We start from the raw sequence: 21,584 nt of genomic DNA, 5'->3' as shown, positions 1-21,584 counted from the left end.
CATTTCTCATCTCTGTTCTTTCTCTTTCTTCCTCCCTGAAACACATGAGTACACCCAATAGGATGAATTCTGCTTAAAGATCCGTTACTGTGATGGAGTGGTGGAGTATACTTTTTTTGTAGTGTTAATCAGGGGCGGACTGGGACAAGAAATCGGCCCTGGCATTTTGGACCAGGCCGGCCCACCACATTTGATAACACACCTTTTTGGTCCTTTCATTCTGTTGAATGTGTATACCAACTGTGCAACTCTTTAAAACCACGTACCTTAAGCCATGCAATGAGTTAACGGGAATCAGTGCGAGTGGACACATTAAATACTTCTAAAAAGTGTAATTTATTAACACTTCTCTTATTATCGAAGATCTTAACCAAACCTAAAAACCTAACCAAAGCGAAAGGGGTTGGTGTTTAACGATGTGATTGGGACAGTCCAATGTCAATCGGGCCGCTGATCAACTGTCTGGTACTATGGGCCGGTCAGACCAATCTTTAAAATTAAAAAAAAAGTGGCCAAGTGTCGCCCAAATAGCACGTCGGTCCACCAGAGGGTCAGTCCATCCCTGCTGTTAATAAATTACAGTTTTTGGAAGTATTTAATGTGTCCACCCTCGCTGATTCCCGTTAACTCATTGCATGGCTTAAGGTACGTGGTTTTAAAGAGTCGCACAGTTGGTATACATATTCAAGAGAACAAAAGGACCGAAAAGGTGTGTGTTATTAAATGTGGTGGGCCGGTCTGGTCCAAAATGCCAGGGCCGATTTCTTGTCCCAGTCCGCCCCGTTCAAAAGCATCAGTGAGGTCCAACACTGATGGGTGATAAGGTCTGGCTCACAGTCTGCACCCCAGTTCTAACAAAGGTTTTGGATGGGTTTGAGGTCAGGGCTCTGTGCAGGCCAATAGTCAGTGTGTTTCCTCTCTCCCTCCCCCTCGTTTTAACTGTGCAAAGTTACAGCACCCCCACTAGAGGGCACAAGACTATAAATCTGTATGCCACTGCAGGTAGATCTACTGAATCTGTGTTGGCTCAAACACACACAGGGGTGTCCACCAGGTGGGAGGTGATTGAGGGAACATGGAAACCAGTAAACTGATGTCAGTCACATTGTGCAATGAGTAGTAAAGTTCAGGAAGTCGCCATCGATCAGAGGAGACAGGACCATGTTGCTCATGATGGGGTTTGGTGGAGGCAGATACAATCAGACACTAACTAAACATACATTTTATACACATCTCCATATACATAAAGCTAAACTTCAATGCTATATGAATTGTTAAATAAAACAATTTGAGTGTATTAACTCTCATTTTTATACTTCTTTTCTACTTTCCTCTGTCCCACATGATAATAGTAGGGTGAAAGAAATTAGTAATGCGTGTCATCTTATGTTCATCACATTAAGGTTGCTTCTAATGTTGGTTTCAAGGCATTACATTAAATCTGACAGATGTGAATTGTTGTAGTAGAAACAAAGAAATATACAAGGACATTCAGAGTGGAGCAGCACTCATTGCTTGACGACCGTTGACATTTGCTGGTCATTGTTAGGGCCTCTGAATCAGACCTCTTCAAACAGACTGCCATACTGTGATCAACAATCAGTAGTGCACTCGACCTTTAGGACAACCTGGTGAGAAAGAGTTTAGTACTGATTTTGCGCACCTGTACTCCCTTCCAGGTCATTATTCTCACAAATAGCGCTAAAATTTCCATACAACCACATAGAAAAGTATGGTGTATTTCTGGGCATGTGCAGGCTGTGTTTGATTGAAATTTCCCTCAGTTTCCTGTTGCATCTGCTCAGACTCATCGACTTGATGATAATTTGGTGTTGGTACAACTGAAATCACCTGTGAGGTGTGCAGGACTTTGTATTTAAAATCTATCATCTGTTTCAAAGCTGCAGAAGTCTTTAAGAAAAAGACCATTAATCCATTAACCAGCACGATGTGTGTGTATTTTTTCTTACGATGGCATGATGATGACTTCCAAATGTGGTGATCTGGTCTAACAGTACTTGTTGATTTGAAACAGGGAGCAAACCACACTGAGCCCAGTTCAGTAACTTCAGTATGAAATGCCAGCATCAAACTTTACTGGCCCTAAAATGGTCCATCATTCAGCGTTTGGAGCCTTCACTCTCTTTCACTCAGTTCATGGCAACACCAGAAAGCAGCACTGCAAAATTCGTCCTTGCGTCTTTGTGAAGTAAACAAAACTCATTATGATACCCGCAAAGGTGTTTTTTAGTTGGTAGTCGAGCCTTGACAGATTTCTTTTACTCACAAAGTTTATTGCACACACTCTTCTATTTGTATAATCAATGTATATTTGAATAAAAAGTCATCACTGAGCATCTGTGACACCAGGTGATGGCAGGCTGGGAAGGATGTGGGTCCAAAGGCGAACAAAACGAAGCCTCATTTCCCGCCCAATGGAGCTTTCATTCATTTTAGCATTAATGTCCAAGAATTGGTGTCCAGAGCTGGTGAATTCAGGCCAGGTTACAGGCACTTTCAGGTTTCCTTTGTTGGGGTCTCTGTGAAAATAAGTAGAGGAAGAAACACTTGTGAAAGTACCCTTTAGTGTTGTAGTAAAATAATCCTCAAGCTGTTAAAACTTCCCAATGTTGCACATGCATGCAAAGAGTGTTTTACCCTGTTCTGGCAAAGTTAGTCCAGTAGGCGATCAAATAGCCAGACAGGTCTCTGTGTCTGTCCCCATAGGCCTTTGGAGTGGTGAAGGGTTTGCCAAACACGTACTGCAGGTCGTCAGCGTGGTCGGCTCCCACCCAGTCATTATAAAGTGTTCCAGCAAATAAACTGGGCTCAGTCAGCAGGTAGGAGTAGGTACGACCAGACCTGTTAAAGACCATCACGTCCTCTGTTTAGTCTACTTCTGCCAACAGTCTGATTATGCCACTCTCAAACTTTAGCCTGAATTTTTTTTTTTTTTTTTTGTTACTTTATTTTTTTTCCAGATTTTTGCTTATGCATACACCATTCACACTTTACAAGTATAGCAAGAAAACAAACACTCAAACATATAAGAACACTGGAACAGGGGGGCACATACAAACTAGTGAGGGCAATGGTATCAATGGTGTCACAATCACTTGACAAAGCATTTCAAGTACAAGATAGGTTGTTTCTCTTTTGAATATAGCTGTCCCACTTTCTCCAAAGTGCTTCTCCCTTGTCCTTTTTAAGTCTCAGACTAAAAGTTAGCCGTTCCATACTTTGGATAGTGTCAATTATGTTTAGCCATTCTTTAAGGGTGGGCGGGTCCTTTTGAAGCCAACGTCGTGTTATGGCCTTTTTACTTGCTGCCATGAAGACTTTCAAAAGATATCTGTCCGCCCTAGATATTTCCAGGTCTATGTTCCCCAGATAAAAAGACAAACAGGAGAATTCAATGTCATAGCCCAGGACTTCTCTGGTTACTTTGTGAACCCCATCCCAAAAAGGTCCGAGGGCGGGGCAGCCCCAGAATATGTGTGCGTGGTCTGCTATGGAGTGGCCACATTCTCTCCAGCACTTGGGTGGGAGTCCAGTCTGTTTGGACTTTTGTTTTGGTGTTATAAAAAATCTGACACAATTTTTCCAAGAAAAGTCCCTCCATTGTTGTGAGGCTGTAGTAGTAATTTGTGTGTTGATAATATTAGTCCATTTCTCTGAGGAGATAACGATTCCCAGCTCTGTTTCCCATTTTCTCTTTAAGTAATTTGTCGTATGGCCTCGTAGTTCGACTATGTGCCTGTATAGTTCACCAATAATTTTCTTGGATAGTTTTGAGTTATAAGCTCTGGTAAACATCTGGGTAATACCTGATACATTATTTGGCAAGGATCCTTTAACATTCTTGTCAAAATAGTGCCAGAGTTGTAAATACCTATAAAAATCGTGTCCACCTAGACCATCCTGAATTATTTTTTTGATGAGTAAAACTGCAAAAGACACACAACTGCAGCAACTAAAAGATATTTAAAGGCAAATGAATAAAGCAGTTGGCCTCACCTTGCATGAGCAGCATGCAGGTAGATGGCAGTCTGTGTAGGAACCAGGAACATGTAGTCGGTCCCGATGTCCACAGCTGATCTCTTAATGGTGCTCTGGCTGGGTGTTGATCCCCAGTTGGCCGAGTATTCAGTGAAGGCGGTTTCGACAGCAGCTTGCCCCTTCTCTTCAGTATAAGCAGCAAGGAGCCTCTTTACATCTTCTCTGCATTGAAAATAAGGTATAGAGCTCTGTTAGTGAAATGATTCTGCAAGAGAGTTCTCCAAATTTCCTCTCTCGCTTTTTCTCTTTTTTCTCTTTCTTTCAACGTCTTCTCTCTGAAGACAAATCAGCCTTACACAGGAGTCTCTTCATTCTTTTTTCCAAGGGAAGGAATGTCCTTTGAGGTGAACAGGTGTCCGTCCATGTTATTAGCCCCTAACAGGTAGTCAATCTCAGCAGCGTTATGGAATAAGTTGGCGGGCTGATCGGGGATGAAGTCTCCATCCACGACAGGAGACAGAAGCAGGTTTTTCACAACAGGATCTAGATAAATTGACACAGAATTACTTGCAACTACATATTTATGTGGTATTGTTAGTCTGTATGTAAAGCATGTTTTAGCTGACTTTTGAAAACCACTGCTGTGACACATTGATTTTTGGCTTCATAATGAATTGAAGGATTATGTCTAAATGGCGAGGCACAAAAATGCGATCAGTTTTACAATATCCTTTCAGAAATGTTGACTGCCTGTTATATATTCTCAATAAAGTAGTCAGATCTGTGGATGTTTTCTTCCATCGACAGAAAATAACGCTCACTGTCTGGGGTGCCAAGTGCGACGTAGGGAGCAGCCATGGTGAGAGTCACAGCATCAGTTGATTTCAGACAGGCCACCATCCTGTCATCTGTGGGGCAGCCGACCTTCTCAGCAACCTGAACACAAGGTAAAACAGCATGCTTGGGCTCAGCCAAATTCTCAGTTAAGTGTTTCAGCCCTCCAGTGATAGCAGAAACAAAGTTGATGGTAAAGACATTCACTGCATGCCATTGTATATATAGTATAGATAATGTACAGTGTATACAACTTAAATACATTATAATATACTGTATGTGACATAGTGATACCTACTGTCAGCCATCAGTCTGTATCTCTACAATCATCTGGGAACAAATGGATGATTATGGCTTTAATGTGTTCATTTCATAAGGAAAGTGGACAGTTGTTTAAAAATCAGGATTTAAATCATATCATCAATAGAAATGATCTTGTCAAAGTAAAATTAGGAATTTTTTCATGACAGCGGGCTCCATCTTCATGATATCTGACATACCTCCTCTGCAACCTTGAGTGGGTTCCTGTTCATAGCCCAGGGGCAGAAGGCAACACCGCTCTGGGAGATGGCTCTCTTGAACAGTCCTTTGTTGTGGGGGGAGAGAGTCTGTATAGCAATACATTCATAGATTACCCATAGAACACCTTCAGTATTGGCAAAATGTGTGAAATGGGACTTTTCAGGCCTTAAACTTACCACATATGACTGAAAAGTATTGCAAAAGGAATATGTACATGCAAGGAATACTTTGTTTGCAACTACTGGATTTGTTAATAGTACAATGTGCTTTAAGAAATATTTTTCAGGGGGATCATACATCAGGCAAATTAATTTTCTGCAAACTGGCAACCCTTATATGGTTCTTCTCAATGCATTTTTGCTTATCTATATAATACTCATCTCATAAGACCATTAGCTGCAATTTACAAACTCCCCTGCCTTACTGGAAGGTGACTGTGTTTTTACTAAAGCCTCTCACTTGGAAGCTGACGCTAGCTCCACCCGCAGATTCTCCAAAGATGGTGATGTTGTTGGGGTCTCCTCCAAATGAGCGGATGTTCCTGTGCACCCAGGCGATGGCGGCATGCTGGTCCCACAGACCGTAGTTTCCTGTCATGGGGGCAAATTTTGAGTCAAATGCCCATTAAAACTGCCAATAAGTCTACTGACACACAGTCATCCCACTTCTCCATTAACTGAATGTAAAGAGCACAATAAGAGGTGGAAGCACGGCAAATGTGCAGGATTTCTACCATTTCAGCACATTCTCAGTAACTGCCCTTACCAGGTAAACGAGAGTCCCCTGTACTCAGGAATCCCAGTACTCCCACACGGTATCCCACAGACACCACAATGACATTGCCCTTGTCTGCAATTTCCCGACCGCTGTACAGATAGTTGTTGAGAAAATTTGGCCCCATAGAACCGCCGACCATGAAGCCTCCTCCATAAAACCAAATCATGACTGGGAGATCTGATGACACTTGGGTTGAAAAAGAGAAGCATTTTTGATTTTACAGGCAAGCACATCTACTGTATCCGTGATTATATCAGTAATATGCAGAAACATAGCTACCATGTCGACCATGAGGAACCCAGATGTTGAGGTGGAGGCAGTCTTCACTACCAAAACTTGAAGTCTGGAGCATGCTCTTCTGGTGACATCTCTTAGCAAACTTTGTTGCCTTCAGTATGCCTGAAGATGAACACAATATGAATCATTTCTGCTCAGAGGGTGATTTTGCTGTGTAAGTGCTGTTTTTACGCACCATCCCAGCCAGGGTGAGGTTTTGGTTTCTCAAAGCTTCCAGGTCTGGCAGCGAAGGGAATCCCTTTGAAAACATCAACAGAGCGGAAAAGGCCAAGGGGGATATTTTGTCCCCGAACACCACCAGCTTCTGTTTGTACCACGCCCAGCTAGAGACACAGTCAAACATGAGCTGTCACCTTCAATGACATTATAAAACAGTAAATACATACAGTAAAATTGTAAGATATCGTAATAGTGCAGATTGTGCATGTTGTATTACATATCCTTGAACCTGTTTTTTCCCTTGATATAAACCCTTTGTAATCTATAGGTGGTCACTGTACACAGAACGTGCTTTTGAGAAATTACATCCACAGTATGTATGTTGGAATTTCTGTCTTCATGCTGAAGGTAAACCATGAATGTGTATTGGAGGAGTTTTTTAAATTTACCGCTGATAATTTGCAATTGTAAAAAGTCAACAGAGATGAAGTAAACTCATTATAAGTGAAGACAGACACCATTTTACCATGACTACTACATCCCAACAGTGATATAGACTTGTTTTTTGCCCAAAAATGGCAAAGAGCCCTCTGTGCAACTTACAGAGGCGGCTGAGGCCGTTCCCAGAGACAAGACAACAGCAAACAGAACCTTCAGCTTCTCCATGGCTGTCCAGAAGACAGCGGAGTCCTCTCCAGGCGCTTATATACGTAAGACTCCCAACCCCCGACCCCGCCAGAGAATAACTGGTAAATATAGCTGTTTACTCATGTTATACAATCTTAACTGTCTCACTGACCATGCTTTTGACCTCTAAACCTGTGATGGGAAACAGCCTGCTGTAAATCTAAGTGCTTCCAAAGGCAACTGGACTTGTTTGTGGTTCTAGAAGACGTTCCACCTCTTATCCAAAAGGCTTCTACAGTTCAGTTTGGTTCTGAATTAGGTCAGTTCTGAACTGAAGAAGCCTTTTGGATAAGAGGTGGAACGTCTTCTAGAACCACAAACAAGTCCAGCTACCTTTGAAAGCACTTAGAGTACCATGACCTGGATGAATGAGAATCTTCACACAAGTCTGCTGTAGAAGGTGCCAACTGCCAACTCAATCAAGGTATTCTAAGCGAGGTATCATGTTGTATAAAGTGTTAATACGTATGTTTGCTTTTTGTTTTTCTTCATCCCAAATATGGACAAAGGACATAATGTTGAGTCTCAATACATCAGTGTTTTGGCAGAACCTTTCAGTAGAAACTAGTCTACACATTCAGCATTAGGGGTAAAAGGTTTGGTTTAACAAACACAGAGTATACAGTGTATAAGCACACATACTGAAGAGGGAAGACCCCTGCAGTCCTTGTATAGTGGGTAATGAGGCAAATACTGCTGATTCATTGAAACAGGTGGACTTCTTCTCATATTAGCAAAGAGCACACCGTTTGAGATAAGATAAAACCTCCAAAATAACTCCACATATCGAAAGTGCTGCTGTTAGTTGAAACATGTAGTTGAACTTCAGTATTTTATTATTCAGAGATTAAGACAGGCCAGCTTTTTGCAAACCTTCTTTCCACACCAGATCCACACAGCCATTCCTCAGCTGATGGATATTATAAACACTGTAGGACAATATACAAAATAGATACCATCAGCATTTGTTGAGAAAGAATAATAATGAGTGTTTGCTGCAGTGAATAAAACTCAGTGTGACTGCTATTGTTGGGGTATCAATGTAATGTTCTACAATCATCAGTCAGAGTAATTAAGCATGACAGCAGTATTTTAATTGTTTGCTGCACAGTTCCTATGTGCAAGTAACTATTACATTCACATTACTCTTATCCCAAAGTTTGTGTTTGCTATCTCTATGTGTTTGCTGGATTTATCATGGTTGATGAATACATCGCTGTTTGTCAGAAAAACCTTCACTTTCATTAACTTTTGCACATTATTATACTTGGATTCAGGATCACCCTAATGGCAATAGTTCAACCTCAACAGCTGGTGCAAGAGGAGAGGTTAGAAATCACCAAAATCAGGATTTTTTCCCCGCTTTTAGGCAAAAAGGACTTTGCCCGGAGTTTCAGGAGTAAAAGAAAAAACAAGCCCATCAGACACTTTTGTGGCAGCACTAATAACGGTGATGTTAGCAAGCTGGTTACACACTCACTGCTCAGGATATATTAAATGACTAGTTGCAGCCATAAATTCAAAGCATTACATAACTTTACTTGTTTTCTCCTTCTCCTCTTGATGATGTGGGCATATAGCAGCCTGGCCATGCTGGCTTTTAGAATTTAAGTTGCCATGTTAGCTGTCTATCCCTTACCCACTTATTTTACTTCATCTTTACTTAAATTCCTACACTGTAAATGATTGCTGTAAATTTACAGCAGGATTTCAACAGTATTAAGGTATTAAGTATTAAGAAAATCTGTTAAATTACTCCCCATTTACTGTTTTTTAACAGAACTGTAATGTATTCCTAAATTACAGCACTTTACCGTTAAAGTATCTTAACTAACAGTATCATGCAGTATTTTTTGCATTCTGGGAAATGCATCACCTGAGCTGCACACGTGAAGCTAGATACTCGCCTTTCCTGATCCATCCCCATCTTGCTAATTATTTGGTCAGTAGCAATTTTATTTGATTTATAAATTGGTGCAAAGTATGTAGCTACTGTAAGCAATGTTTTCTTTTGTTTGCATTGATGATTACAGCGTGTGCACATCATGCTAGAAGGATTTAGCAGCTACATTTTCAAAGATGATTGCCAATTAATCAAACAACACAAGGAGCACATTTTAATTTCTACTAAGTTAATGTGTGTTGACACCTGCATTTTGCCAGTGAATTCATGAAGCTTTATGATAGTCTTGTGTAAACATTTTACGGTCTATGTAAGTCACTTCAGCAGCTGAATTAGACTAATATTATGTAAGACTACAGTGCATGCTAATTATTGTGTGTCACGGTGCAGATTCAAAGAAAGGCAAGATTATTTTTAAGATAATTATTGGATCACAAATTAAATACTGAAGATTTGCTTTGCTGTAACCGTGATTATTTCTCCACCGTGCACTGTGCATCATCTCAATTGACTGTTCATGTGTATTTAGATTGATTTTTGAAACTTTTCTCTGATATTGCAGATGCAGTAGATGACTTTACCGCTGCCCTGCTGATCATAGTAAGCAGCATACTTGCATGTTCATCACATGACACAATTGATCAGTTAATTTTTCAGACATCAAACACTGAAATATGCAACTATCAGGTGAACTGGCAAAAGGAGCTGTTTTCTTCTTTTTTTGCTTCACAGTTTTACAACTGTAGTTTACTGTTTATTGAACCACAGCAGTCAAGTCTGTTTGGCTTGCAATGGTGTTTTCTTGTCAGATCTGTGGACATCAGTCAAGCACCTCAGTGGCCTGTTTGAGACATATGAAAATTCTTGTGTGCTTGTGTAACATGTACTGTATAGTGATGTTCATTATACTGTTATTTTTTTTTATTTGAACTGTTTTGCACGGACATTATATTTATTTATTCTTTGTTTTATTTTTACCACTGAAATGCCTTAAGCCTGGGCAATACAGTATATTCAGATGTTACATGATGTAGGGCAAGTTCAAGTGAACTGTTTGCTCTGTACTGGTCACCTGGTTTAATTTTCTAGAGACTGTATCATATTTTTCAATATATTGTTAGTTTAAAAAGTTGATAAAGTTGATCACATCAATATGTCTGAGTCTTCATGCTGAAGGTAAACCATGAATGTGTATTGGAGGAGTTTTTTAAATTTACCGCTGATAATTTGCAATTGTAAAAAGTCAACAGAGATGAAGTAAACTCATTATAAATGAAGACAGACACCATTTTACCATGACTACTACATCCCAACAGTGATATAGACTTGTTTTTTGCCCAAAAATGGCAAAGAGCCCTCTGTGCAACTTACAGAGGCGGCTGAGGCCGTTCCCAGAGACAAGACAACAGCAAACAGAACCTTCAGCTTCTCCATGGCTGTCCAGAAGACAGCGGAGTCCTCTCCAGGCGCTTATATACGCAAGACTCCCAACCCCCGACCCCGCCAGAGAATAACTGGTAAATATAGCTGTTTACTCATGTTATACAATCTTACCTGTCCCACTGACCATGATTTTGACCTCTAAACCTGTGATGGGAAACAGCCTGCTGTAAATCTAAGTGCTTCCAAAGGCAACTGGACTTGTTTGTGGTTCTAGAAGACGTTCCACCTCTTATCCAAAAGGCTTCTACAGTTCAGTTTGGTTCTGAATTAGGTCAGTTCTGAACTGAAGAAGCCTTTTGGATAAGAGGTGGAACGTCTTCTAGAACCACAAACAAGTCCAGCTACCTTTGAAAGCACTTAGAGTACCATGACCTGGATGAATGAGAATCTTCACTCAAGTCTGCTGTAGAAAGTGCCAACTGCCAACTCAATCAAGGTATTCTAAGCGAGGTATCATGTTGTATAAAGTGTTAATACGTATGTTTGCTTTTTGTTTTTCTTCATCCCAAATATGGACAAAGGACATAATGTTGAGTCTCAATACATCAGTGTTTTGGCAGAACCTTTCAGTAGAAACTAGTCTACACATTCAGCATTAGGGGTAAAAGGTTTGGTTTAGCAAACACAGAGTATACAGTGTATAAGCATACATATTGAAGAGGGAAGACCCCTGCAGTCCTTGTATAGTGGGTAATGAGGCAAATACTGCTGATTCATTGAAACAGGTGGACTTCTTCTCATATTAGCAAAGAGCACACCGTTTGAGATAAGATAAAACCTCCAAAATAACTCCACATATCGAAAGTGCTGCTGTTAGTTGAAACATGTAGTTGAACTTCAGTATTTTATTATTCAGAGATTAAGACAGGCCAGCTTTTTGCAAACCTTCTTTCCACACCAGATCCACACAGCCATTCCTCAGCTGATGGATATTATAAACACTGTAGGACAATATACAAAATAGATACCATCAGCATTTGTTGAGAAAGAATAATAATGAGTGTTTGCTGCAGTGAATAAAACTCAGTGTGACTGCTATTGTTGGGGTATCAATGTAATGTTCTACAATCATCAGTCAGAGTAATTAAGCATGACAGCAGTATTTTAATTGTTTGCTGCACAGTTCCTATGTGCAAGTAACTATTACATTCACATTACTCTTATCCCAAAGTTTGTGTTTGCTATCTCTATGTGTTTGCTGGATTTATCATGGTTGATGAATACATCGCTGTTTGTCAGAAAAACCTTCACTTTCATTAACTTTTGCACATTATTATACTTGGATTCAGGATCACCCTAATGGCAATAGTTCAACCTCAACAGCTGGTGCAAGAGGAGAGGTTAGAAATCACCAAAATCAGGATTTTTTCCCCGCTTTTAGGCAAAAAGGACTTTGCCCGGAGTTTCAGGAGTAAAAGAAAAAACAAGCCCATCAGACACTTTTGTGGCAGCACTAATAACGGTGATGTTAGCAAGCTGGTTACACACTCACTGCTCAGGATATATTAAATGACTAGTTGCAGCCATAAATTCAAAGCATTACATAACTTTACTTGTTTTCTCCTTCTCCTCTTGATGATGTGGGCATATAGCAGCCTGGCCATGCTGGCTTTTAGAATTTAAGTTGCCATGTTAGCTGTCTATCCCTTACCCACTTATTTTACTTCATCTTTACTTAAATTCCTACACTGTAAATGATTGCTGTAAATTTACAGCAGGATTTCAACAGTATTAAGGTATTAAGTATTAAGAAAATCTGTTAAATTACTCCCCATTTACTGTTTTTTAACAGAACTGTAATGTATTCCTAAATTACAGCACTTTACCGTTAAAGTATCTTAACTAACAGTATCATGCAGTATTTTTTGCATTCTGGGAAATGCATCACCTGAGCTGCACACGTGAAGCTAGATACTCGCCTTTCCTGATCCATCCCCATCTTGCTAATTATTTGGTCAGTAGCAATTTTATTTGATTTATAAATTGGTGCAAAGTATGTAGCTACTGTAAGCAATGTTTTCTTTTGTTTGCATTGATGATTACAGCGTGTGCACATCATGCTAGAAGGATTTAGCAGCTACATTTTCAAAGATGATTGCCAATTAATCAAACAACACAAGGAGCACATTTTAATTTCTACTAAGTTAATGTGTGTTGACACCTGCATTTTGCCAGTGAATTCATGAAGCTTTATGATAGTCTTGTGTAAACATTTTACGGTCTATGTAAGTCACTTCAGCAGCTGAATTAGACTAATATTATGTAAGACTACAGTGCATGCTAATTATTGTGTGTCACGGTGCAGATTCAAAGAAAGGCAAGATTATTTTTAAGATAATTATTGGATCACAAATTAAATACTGAAGATTTGCTTTGCTGTAACCGTGATTATTTCTCCACCGTGCACTGTGCATCATCTCAATTGACTGTTCATGTGTATTTAGATTGATTTTTGAAACTTTTCTCTGATATTGCAGATGCAGTAGATGACTTTACCGCTGCCCTGCTGATCATAGTAAGCAGCATACTTGCATGTTCATCACATGACACAATTGATCAGTTAATTTTTCAGACATCAAACACTGAAATATGCAACTATCAGGTGAACTGGCAAAAGGAGCTGTTTTCTTCTTTTTTTGCTTCACAGTTTTACAACTGTAGTTTACTGTTTATTGAACCACAGCAGTCAAGTCTGTTTGGCTTGCAATGGTGTTTTCTTGTCAGATCTGTGGACATCAGTCAAGCACCTCAGTGGCCTGTTTGAGACATATGAAAATTCTTGTGTGCTTGTGTAACATGTACTGTATAGTGATGTTCATTATACTGTTATTTTTTTTTATTTGAACTGTTTTGCACGGACATTATATTTATTTATTCTTTGTTTTATTTTTACCACTGAAATGCCTTAAGCCTGGGCAATACAGTATATTCAGATGTTACATGATGTAGGGCAAGTTCAAGTGAACTGTTTGCTCTGTACTGGTCACCTGGTTTAATTTTCTAGAGACTGTATCATATTTTTCAATATATTGTTAGTTTAAAAAGTTGATAAAGTTGATCACATCAATATGTCTGAGTCTTCATGCTGAAGGTAAACCATGAATGTGTATTGGAGGAGTTTTTTAAATTTACCGCTGATAATTTGCAATTGTAAAAAGTCAACAGAGATGAAGTAAACTCATTATAAATGAAGACAGACACCATTTTACCATGACTACTACATCCCAACAGTGATATAGACTTGTTTTTTGCCCAAAAATGGCAAAGAGCCCTCTGTGCAACTTACAGAGGCGGCTGAGGCCGTTCCCAGAGACAAGACAACAGCAAACAGAACCTTCAGCTTCTCCATGGCTGTCCAGAAGACAGCGGAGTCCTCTCCAGGCGCTTATATACGCAAGACTCCCAACCCCCGACCCCGCCAGAGAATAACTGGTAAATATAGCTGTTTACTCATGTTATACAATCTTACCTGTCCCACTGACCATGATTTTGACCTCTAAACCTGTGATGGGAAACAGCCTGCTGTAAATCTAAGTGCTTCCAAAGGCAACTGGACTTGTTTGTGGTTCTAGAAGACGTTCCACCTCTTATCCAAAAGGCTTCTACAGTTCAGTTTGGTTCTGAATTAGGTCAGTTCTGAACTGAAGAAGCCTTTTGGATAAGAGGTGGAACGTCTTCTAGAACCACAAACAAGTCCAGCTACCTTTGAAAGCACTTAGAGTACCATGACCTGGATGAATGAGAATCTTCACTCAAGTCTGCTGTAGAAAGTGCCAACTGCCAACTCAATCAAGGTATTCTAAGCGAGGTATCATGTTGTATAAAGTGTTAATACGTATGTTTGCTTTTTGTTTTTCTTCATCCCAAATATGGACAAAGGACATAATGTTGAGTCTCAATACATCAGTGTTTTGGCAGAACCTTTCAGTAGAAACTAGTCTACACATTCAGCATTAGGGGTAAAAGGTTTGGTTTAGCAAACACAGAGTATACAGTGTATAAGCATACATATTGAAGAGGGAAGACCCCTGCAGTCCTTGTATAGTGGGTAATGAGGCAAATACTGCTGATTCATTGAAACAGGTGGACTTCTTCTCATATTAGCAAAGAGCACACCGTTTGAGATAAGATAAAACCTCCAAAATAACTCCACATATCGAAAGTGCTGCTGTTAGTTGAAACATGTAGTTGAACTTCAGTATTTTATTATTCAGAGATTAAGACAGGCCAGCTTTTTGCAAACCTTCTTTCCACACCAGATCCACACAGCCATTCCTCAGCTGATGGATATTATAAACACTGTAGGACAATATACAAAATAGATACCATCAGCATTTGTTGAGAAAGAATAATAATGAGTGTTTGCTGCAGTGAATAAAACTCAGTGTGACTGCTATTGTTGGGGTATCAATGTAATGTTCTACAATCATCAGTCAGAGTAATTAAGCATGACAGCAGTATTTTAATTGTTTGCTGCACAGTTCCTATGTGCAAGTAACTATTACATTCACATTACTCTTATCCCAAAGTTTGTGTTTGCTATCTCTATGTGTTTGCTGGATTTATCATGGTTGATGAATACATCGCTGTTTGTCAGAAAAACCTTCACTTTCATTAACTTTTGCACATTATTATACTTGGATTCAGGATCACCCTAATGGCAATAGTTCAACCTCAACAGCTGGTGCAAGAGGAGAGGTTAGAAATCACCAAAATCAGGATTTTTTCCCCGCTTTTAGGCAAAAAGGACTTTGCCCGGAGTTTCAGGAGTAAAAGAAAAAACAAGCCCATCAGACACTTTTGTGGCAGCACTAATAACGGTGATGTTAGCAAGCTGGTTACACACTCACTGCTCAGGATATATTAAATGACTAGTTGCAGCCATAAATTCAAAGCATTACATAACTTTACTTGTTTTCTCCTTCTCCTCTTGATGATGTGGGCATATAGCAGCCTGGCCATGCTGGCTTTTAGAATTTAAGTTGCCATGTTAGCTGTCTATCCCTTACCCACTTATTTTACTTCATCTTTACTTAAATTCCTACACTGTAAATGATTGCTGTAAATTTACAGCAGGATTTCAACAGTATTAAGGTATTAAGTATTAAGAAAATCTGTTAAATTACTCCCCATTTACTGTTTTTTAACAGAACTGTAATGTATTCCTAAATTACAGCACTTTACCGTTAAAGTATCTTAACTAACAGTATCATGCAGTATTTTTTTGCATTCTGGGAAATGCATCACCTGAGCTGCACACGTGAAGCTAGATACTCCCCTTTCCTGATCCATCCCCATCTTGCTAATTATTTGGTCAGTAGCAATTTTATTTGATTTATAAATTGGTGCAAAGTATGTAGCTACTGTAAGCAATGTTTTCTTTTGTTTGCATTGATGATTACAGCGTGTGCACATCATGCTAGAAGGATTTAGCAGCTACATTTTCAAAGATGATTGCCAATTAATCAAACAACACAAGGAGCACATTTTAATTTCTACTAAGTTAATGTGTGTTGACACCTGCATTTTGCCAGTGAATTCATGAAGCTTTATGATAGACTTGTGTAAACATTTTACGGTCTATGTAAGTCACTTCAGCAGCTGAATTAGACTAATATTATGTAAGACTACAGTGCATGCTAATTATTGTGTGTCACGGTGCAGATTCAAATAAAGGCAAGATTATTTTTAAGATAATTATTGGATCACAAATTAAATACTGAAGATTTGCTTTGCTGTAACCGTGATTATTTCTCCACCGTGCACTGTGCATCATCTCAATTGACTGTTCATGTGTATTTAGATTGATTTTTGAAACTTTTCTCTGATATTGCAGATGCAGTAGATGACTTTACCGCTGCCCTGCTGATCATAGTAAGCAGCATACTTGCATGTTCATCACATGACACAATTGATCAGTTAATTTTTCAGACATCAAACACTGAAATATGCAACTATCAGGTGAACTGGCAAAAGGAGCTGTTTTCTTCTTTTTTTGCTTCACAGTTTTACAACTGTAGTTTACTGTTTATTGAACCACAGCAGTCAAGCCTGTTTGGCTTGCAATGGTGTTTTCTTGTCAGATCTGTGGACATCAGTCGAGCACCTCAGTGGCCTGTTTGAGACATATGAAAATTCTTGTGTGCTTGTGTAACATGTACTGTATAGTGATGTTCATTATACTGTTATTTTTTTTTATTTGAACTGTTTTGCACGGACAATTTATTTATTTATTCTTTGTTTTATTTTTACCACTGATATGCCTTAAGCCTGGGCAATACAGTATATTCAGATGTTACATGATGTAGGGCAAGTTCAAGTGAACTGTTTGCTCTGTACTGGTCACCTGGTTTAATTTTCTAGAGACTGTATCATATTTTTCAATATATTGCTAGTTTAAAAAGTTGATAAAGTTGATCACATCAATATGTCTGAGTCTTCATGCTGAAGGTAAACCATGAATGTGTATTGGAGGAGTTTTTTAAATTTACCGCTGATAATTTGCAATTGTAAAAAGTCAACAGAGATGAAGTAAACTCATTATAAGTGAAGACAGACACCATTTTACCATGACTACTACATCCCAACAGTGATATAGACTTGTTTTTTGCCCAAAAATGGCAAAGAGCCCTCTGTGCAACTTACAGAGGCGGCTGAGGCCGTTCCCAGAGACAAGACAACAGCAAACAGAACCTTCAGCTTCTCCATGGCTGTCCAGAAGACAGCGGAGTCCTCTCCAGGCGCTTATATACGCAAGACTCCCAACCCCCGACCCCGCCAGAGAATAACTAGTAAATATAGCTGTTTACTCATGTTATACAATCTTAACTGTCCCACTGACCATGATTTTGACCTCTAAACCTGTGATGGGAAACAGCCTGCTGTAAATCTAAGTGCTTCCAAAGGCAACTGGACTTGTTTGTGGTTCTAGAAGACGTTCCACCTCTTATCCAAAAGGCTTCTACAGTTCAGTTTGGTTCTGAATTAGGTCAGTTCTGAACTGAAGAAGCCTTTTGGATAAGAGGTGGAACGTCTTCTAGAACCACAAACAAGTCCAGCTACCTTTGAAAGCACTTAGAGTACCATGACCTGGATGAATGAGAATCTTCACACAAGTCTGCTGTAGAAGGTGCCAACTGCCAACTCAATCGAGGTATTCTAAGCGAGGTATCATGTTGTATAAAGTGTTAATACGTATGTTTGCTTTTTTTTTTCTTCATCCCAAATATGGACAAAGGACATAATGTTGAGTCTCAATACATCAGTGTTTTGGCAGAACCTTTCAGTAGAAACTAGTCTACACATTCAGCATTAGGGGTAAAAGGTTTGGTTTAGCAAACACAGAGTATACAGTGTATAAGCACACATACTGAAGAGGGAAGACCCCTGCAGTCCTTGTATAGTGGGTAATGAGGCAAATACTGCTGATTCATTGAAACAGGTGGACTTCTTCTCATATTAGCAAAGAGCACACCGTTTGAGATAAGATAAAACCTCCAAAATAACTCCACATATCAAAAGTGCTGCTGTTAGTTGAAACATGTAGTTGAACTTCAGTATTTTATTATTCAGAGATTAAGACAGGCCAGCTTTTTGCAAACCTTCTTTCCACACCAGATCCACACAGCCATTCCTCAGCTGATGGATATTATAAACACTGTAGGACAATATACAAAATAGATTCCATCAGCATTTGTTGAGAAACAATAATAATGAGTGTTTGCTGCAGTGAATAAAACTCAGTGTGACTGCTATTGTTGGGGTATCAATGTAATGTTCTACAATCATCAGTCAGAGTAATTAAGCATGACAGCAGTATTTTAATTGTTTGCTGCACAGTTCCTATGTGCAAGTAACTATTACATTCACATTACTCTTATCCCAAAGTTTGTGTTTGCTATCTCTATGTGTTTGCTGGATTTATCATGGTTGATGAATACATCGCTGTTTGTCAGAAAAACCTTCACTTTCATTAACTTTTGCACATTATTATACTTGGATTCAGGATCACCCTAATGGCAATAGTTCAACCTCAACAGCTGGTGCAAGAGGAGAGGTTAGAAATCACCAAAATCAGGATTTTTTCCCCGCTTTTAAGCAAAAAGGACTTTGCCCGGAGTTTCAGGAGTAAAAGAAAAAACAAGCCCATCAGACACTTTTGTGGCAGCACTAATAACGGTGATGTTAGCAAGGTGGTTACACACTCACTGCTCAGGATATATTAAATGACTAGTTGCAGCCATAAATTCAAAGCATTACATAACTTTACTTGTTTTCTCCTTCTCCTCTTGATGATGTGGGCATATAGCAGCCTGGCCATGCTGGCTTTTAGAATTTAAGTTGCCATGTTAGCTGTCTATCCCTTACCCACTTATTTTACTTCATCTTTACTTAAATTCCTACACTGTAAATGATTGCTGTAAATTTACAGCAGGATTTCAACAGTATTAAGGTATTAAGTATTAAGAAAATCTGTTAAATTACTCCCCATTTACTGTTTTTTAACAGAACTGTAATGTATTCCTAAATTACAGCACTTTACCGTTAAAGTATCTTAACTAACAGTATCATGCAGTATTTTTTTGCATTCTGGGAAATGCATCACCTGAGCTGCACACGTGAAGCTAGATACTCCCCTTTCCTGATCCATCCCCATCTTGCTAATTATTTGGTCAGTAGCAATTTTATTTGATTTATAAATTGGTGCAAAGTATGTAGCTACTGTAAGCAATGTTTTCTTTTGTTTGCATTGATGATTACAGCGTGTGCACATCATGCTAGAAGGATTTAGCAGCTACATTTTCAAAGATGATTGCCAATTAATCAAACAACACAAGGAGCACATTTTAATTTCTACTAAGTTAATGTGTGTTGACACCTGCATTTTGCCAGTGAATTCATGAAGCTTTATGATTGTCTTGTGTAAACATTTTACGGTCTATGTAAGTCACTTCAGCAGCTGAATTAGACTAATATTATGTAAGACTACAGTGCATGCTAATTATTGTGTGTCACGGTGCAGATTCAAATAAAGGCAAGATTATTTTTAAGATAATTATTGGATCATAAATTAAATACTGAAGATTTGCTTTGCTGTAACCGTGATTATTTCTCCACCGTGCACTGTGCATCATCTCAATTGACTGTTCATGTGTATTTAGATTGATTTTTGACACTTTTCTCTGATATTGCAGATGCAGTAGATGACTTTACCGCTGCCCTGCTGATCATAGTAAGCAGCATACTTGCATGTTCATCACATGACACAATTGATCAGTTAATTTTTCAGACATCAAACACTGAAATAAGCAACTATCAGGTGAACTGGCAAAAGGAGCTGTTTTCTTCTTTCTTGCTTCACAGTTTTACAACTGTAGTTTACTGTTTATTGAACCACAGCAGTCAAGTCTGTTTGGCTTGCAATGGTGTTTTCTTGTCAGATCTGTGGACATCAGTCGAGCACCTCAGTGGCCTGTTTGAGACATATGAAAATTCTTGTGTGCTTGTGTAACATGTACTGTATAGTGATGTTCATTATACTGTTATTTTTTTTTATTTGAACTGTTTTGCACGGACAATTTATTTATTTATTCTTTGTTTTATTTTTACCACTGATATGCCTTAAGCCTGGGCAATACAGTATATTCAGATGTTACATGATGTAGGGCAAGTTCAAGTGAACTGTTTGCTCTGTACTGGTCACCTGGTTTAATTTTCTAGAGACTGTATCATATTTTTCAATATATTGTTAGTTTAAAAAGTTGATAAAGTTGATCACATCAATATGTCTGAGTCTAAGTGCCGTGTACTAACTTATTGCACTATTTTCATTTCATTTTGAGAGAGAAGGCTCTGTCTCTGATTTTTGTCAGCACTCGTTTAACATGCAGTTGTTCTGCATGTGAAGTTTTCAACTTTACATTCAAATAAAAAGTAAAGTGCATTAAGAAGCTGTTAAGTTTTTTCTCTTACACTGTAATCACAGATTGAAAAATCAATGATTATGTTCTCCATTCACAAAGGACATTTTATTTTTGCCGTCTGTGCATGTAGCCAGATTCAAACAGAGATTTTGTGAAACCTACAATCACTGAGTTCTATTAACATGTTTTTCTTAACAAAAGTGCCTTTAATTGTATGTAATTGTATGACTGATCATGTCTTAATTAACTTAGTTTTTTAAAATAGTTTATCAAAATGTGCAAACAATACAAACTAAATAGTCATTTAATTGTAAAATACTGTGAAAGTAATTTTAAAAACCAGTTCATGCTGTATTTTTCATGAATAGTACAAAACCGTAAATTTCAATGACAGTAAAAAGATGTTAATTTTACAGTAACATAATGGCAACCCTAATGCCAGTTGTTTACTGTTTTTTTTTTACAGGAAAATTTCTAACAGTGTATTCTGCATATGAAAATATCAGGAACAGGGGAAAATAGCCAACCCAGAGCAGGAGCAGGACAAACAGTCACTAATAGGTTAGCGAATTTAGCTGGTCAGCTCACCAATCTTAGTTATGTCACCTAAGATATCTCGGTCGAGCAGGCACAGATTTCCTTTAACCTCCTCTCTATTATTTGTCTTGAACAAAACACTCTGCTTTGTTTCATTGGTAAGTGTCTGTGTCATAACAGTGATAATCACCTCTGAAAGCCTTGTTTGAAGCTGGTCTAACTCTTTTGTGTCTTTTGTGTTAATATAGTAAACCAATATCATAATTTTTGAATTGTTATAATCACTGCTATCATCGCTGAGCCCAAAACAGTCAAACAAACCCCATCATCAGGTGTCATACATGCAAAGGAAATTTGTTAAGCACTTTAATGTTTGTTCAAAGAGTCACAACACCAAAAAATAAGCGAAGGAAGTATTATTTTTATTTGTTTTTCATGAACCAATGCTGATGTGATACTTAAGGTTTGGGTGCACACAATGCATAGGTGATTGCACAAGCTCT

The 21,584-nt window shown here is 38.6% G+C and overlaps 1 protein-coding gene across 1 annotated transcript; it reads right to left on the bottom strand.

Moving 5' to 3' along the window:
• Positions 1-2,347: 2,347 nt before the first annotated feature.
• LOC139348758 (bile salt-activated lipase-like) lies at positions 2,348-7,281 on the bottom strand. Its single transcript, XM_070989085.1, has 11 exons — positions 7,192-7,281; positions 6,605-6,752; positions 6,412-6,531; positions 6,121-6,318; positions 5,815-5,945; positions 5,334-5,441; positions 4,821-4,935; positions 4,356-4,542; positions 4,018-4,221; positions 2,659-2,862; positions 2,348-2,540 (listed from the first exon to the last, which is right to left on the bottom strand). The coding sequence occupies exons 1-11, from the start codon at positions 7,252-7,254 to the stop codon at positions 2,348-2,350; spliced, it is 1,671 nt and encodes a 556-aa protein (XP_070845186.1). The 5' UTR covers positions 7,255-7,281.
• Between the last annotated feature and the right edge of the window lie 14,303 nt (positions 7,282-21,584).

Source organism: Chaetodon trifascialis, chromosome 20 (assembly GCF_039877785.1).
Source record: "Chaetodon trifascialis isolate fChaTrf1 chromosome 20, fChaTrf1.hap1, whole genome shotgun sequence".
Classification (NCBI taxonomy): domain Eukaryota; kingdom Metazoa; phylum Chordata; class Actinopteri; order Chaetodontiformes; family Chaetodontidae; genus Chaetodon; species Chaetodon trifascialis.
The sequence above is the reverse complement of the archived record's forward strand: the minus strand, read 5'-3'. Positions and strand labels throughout refer to the sequence as shown.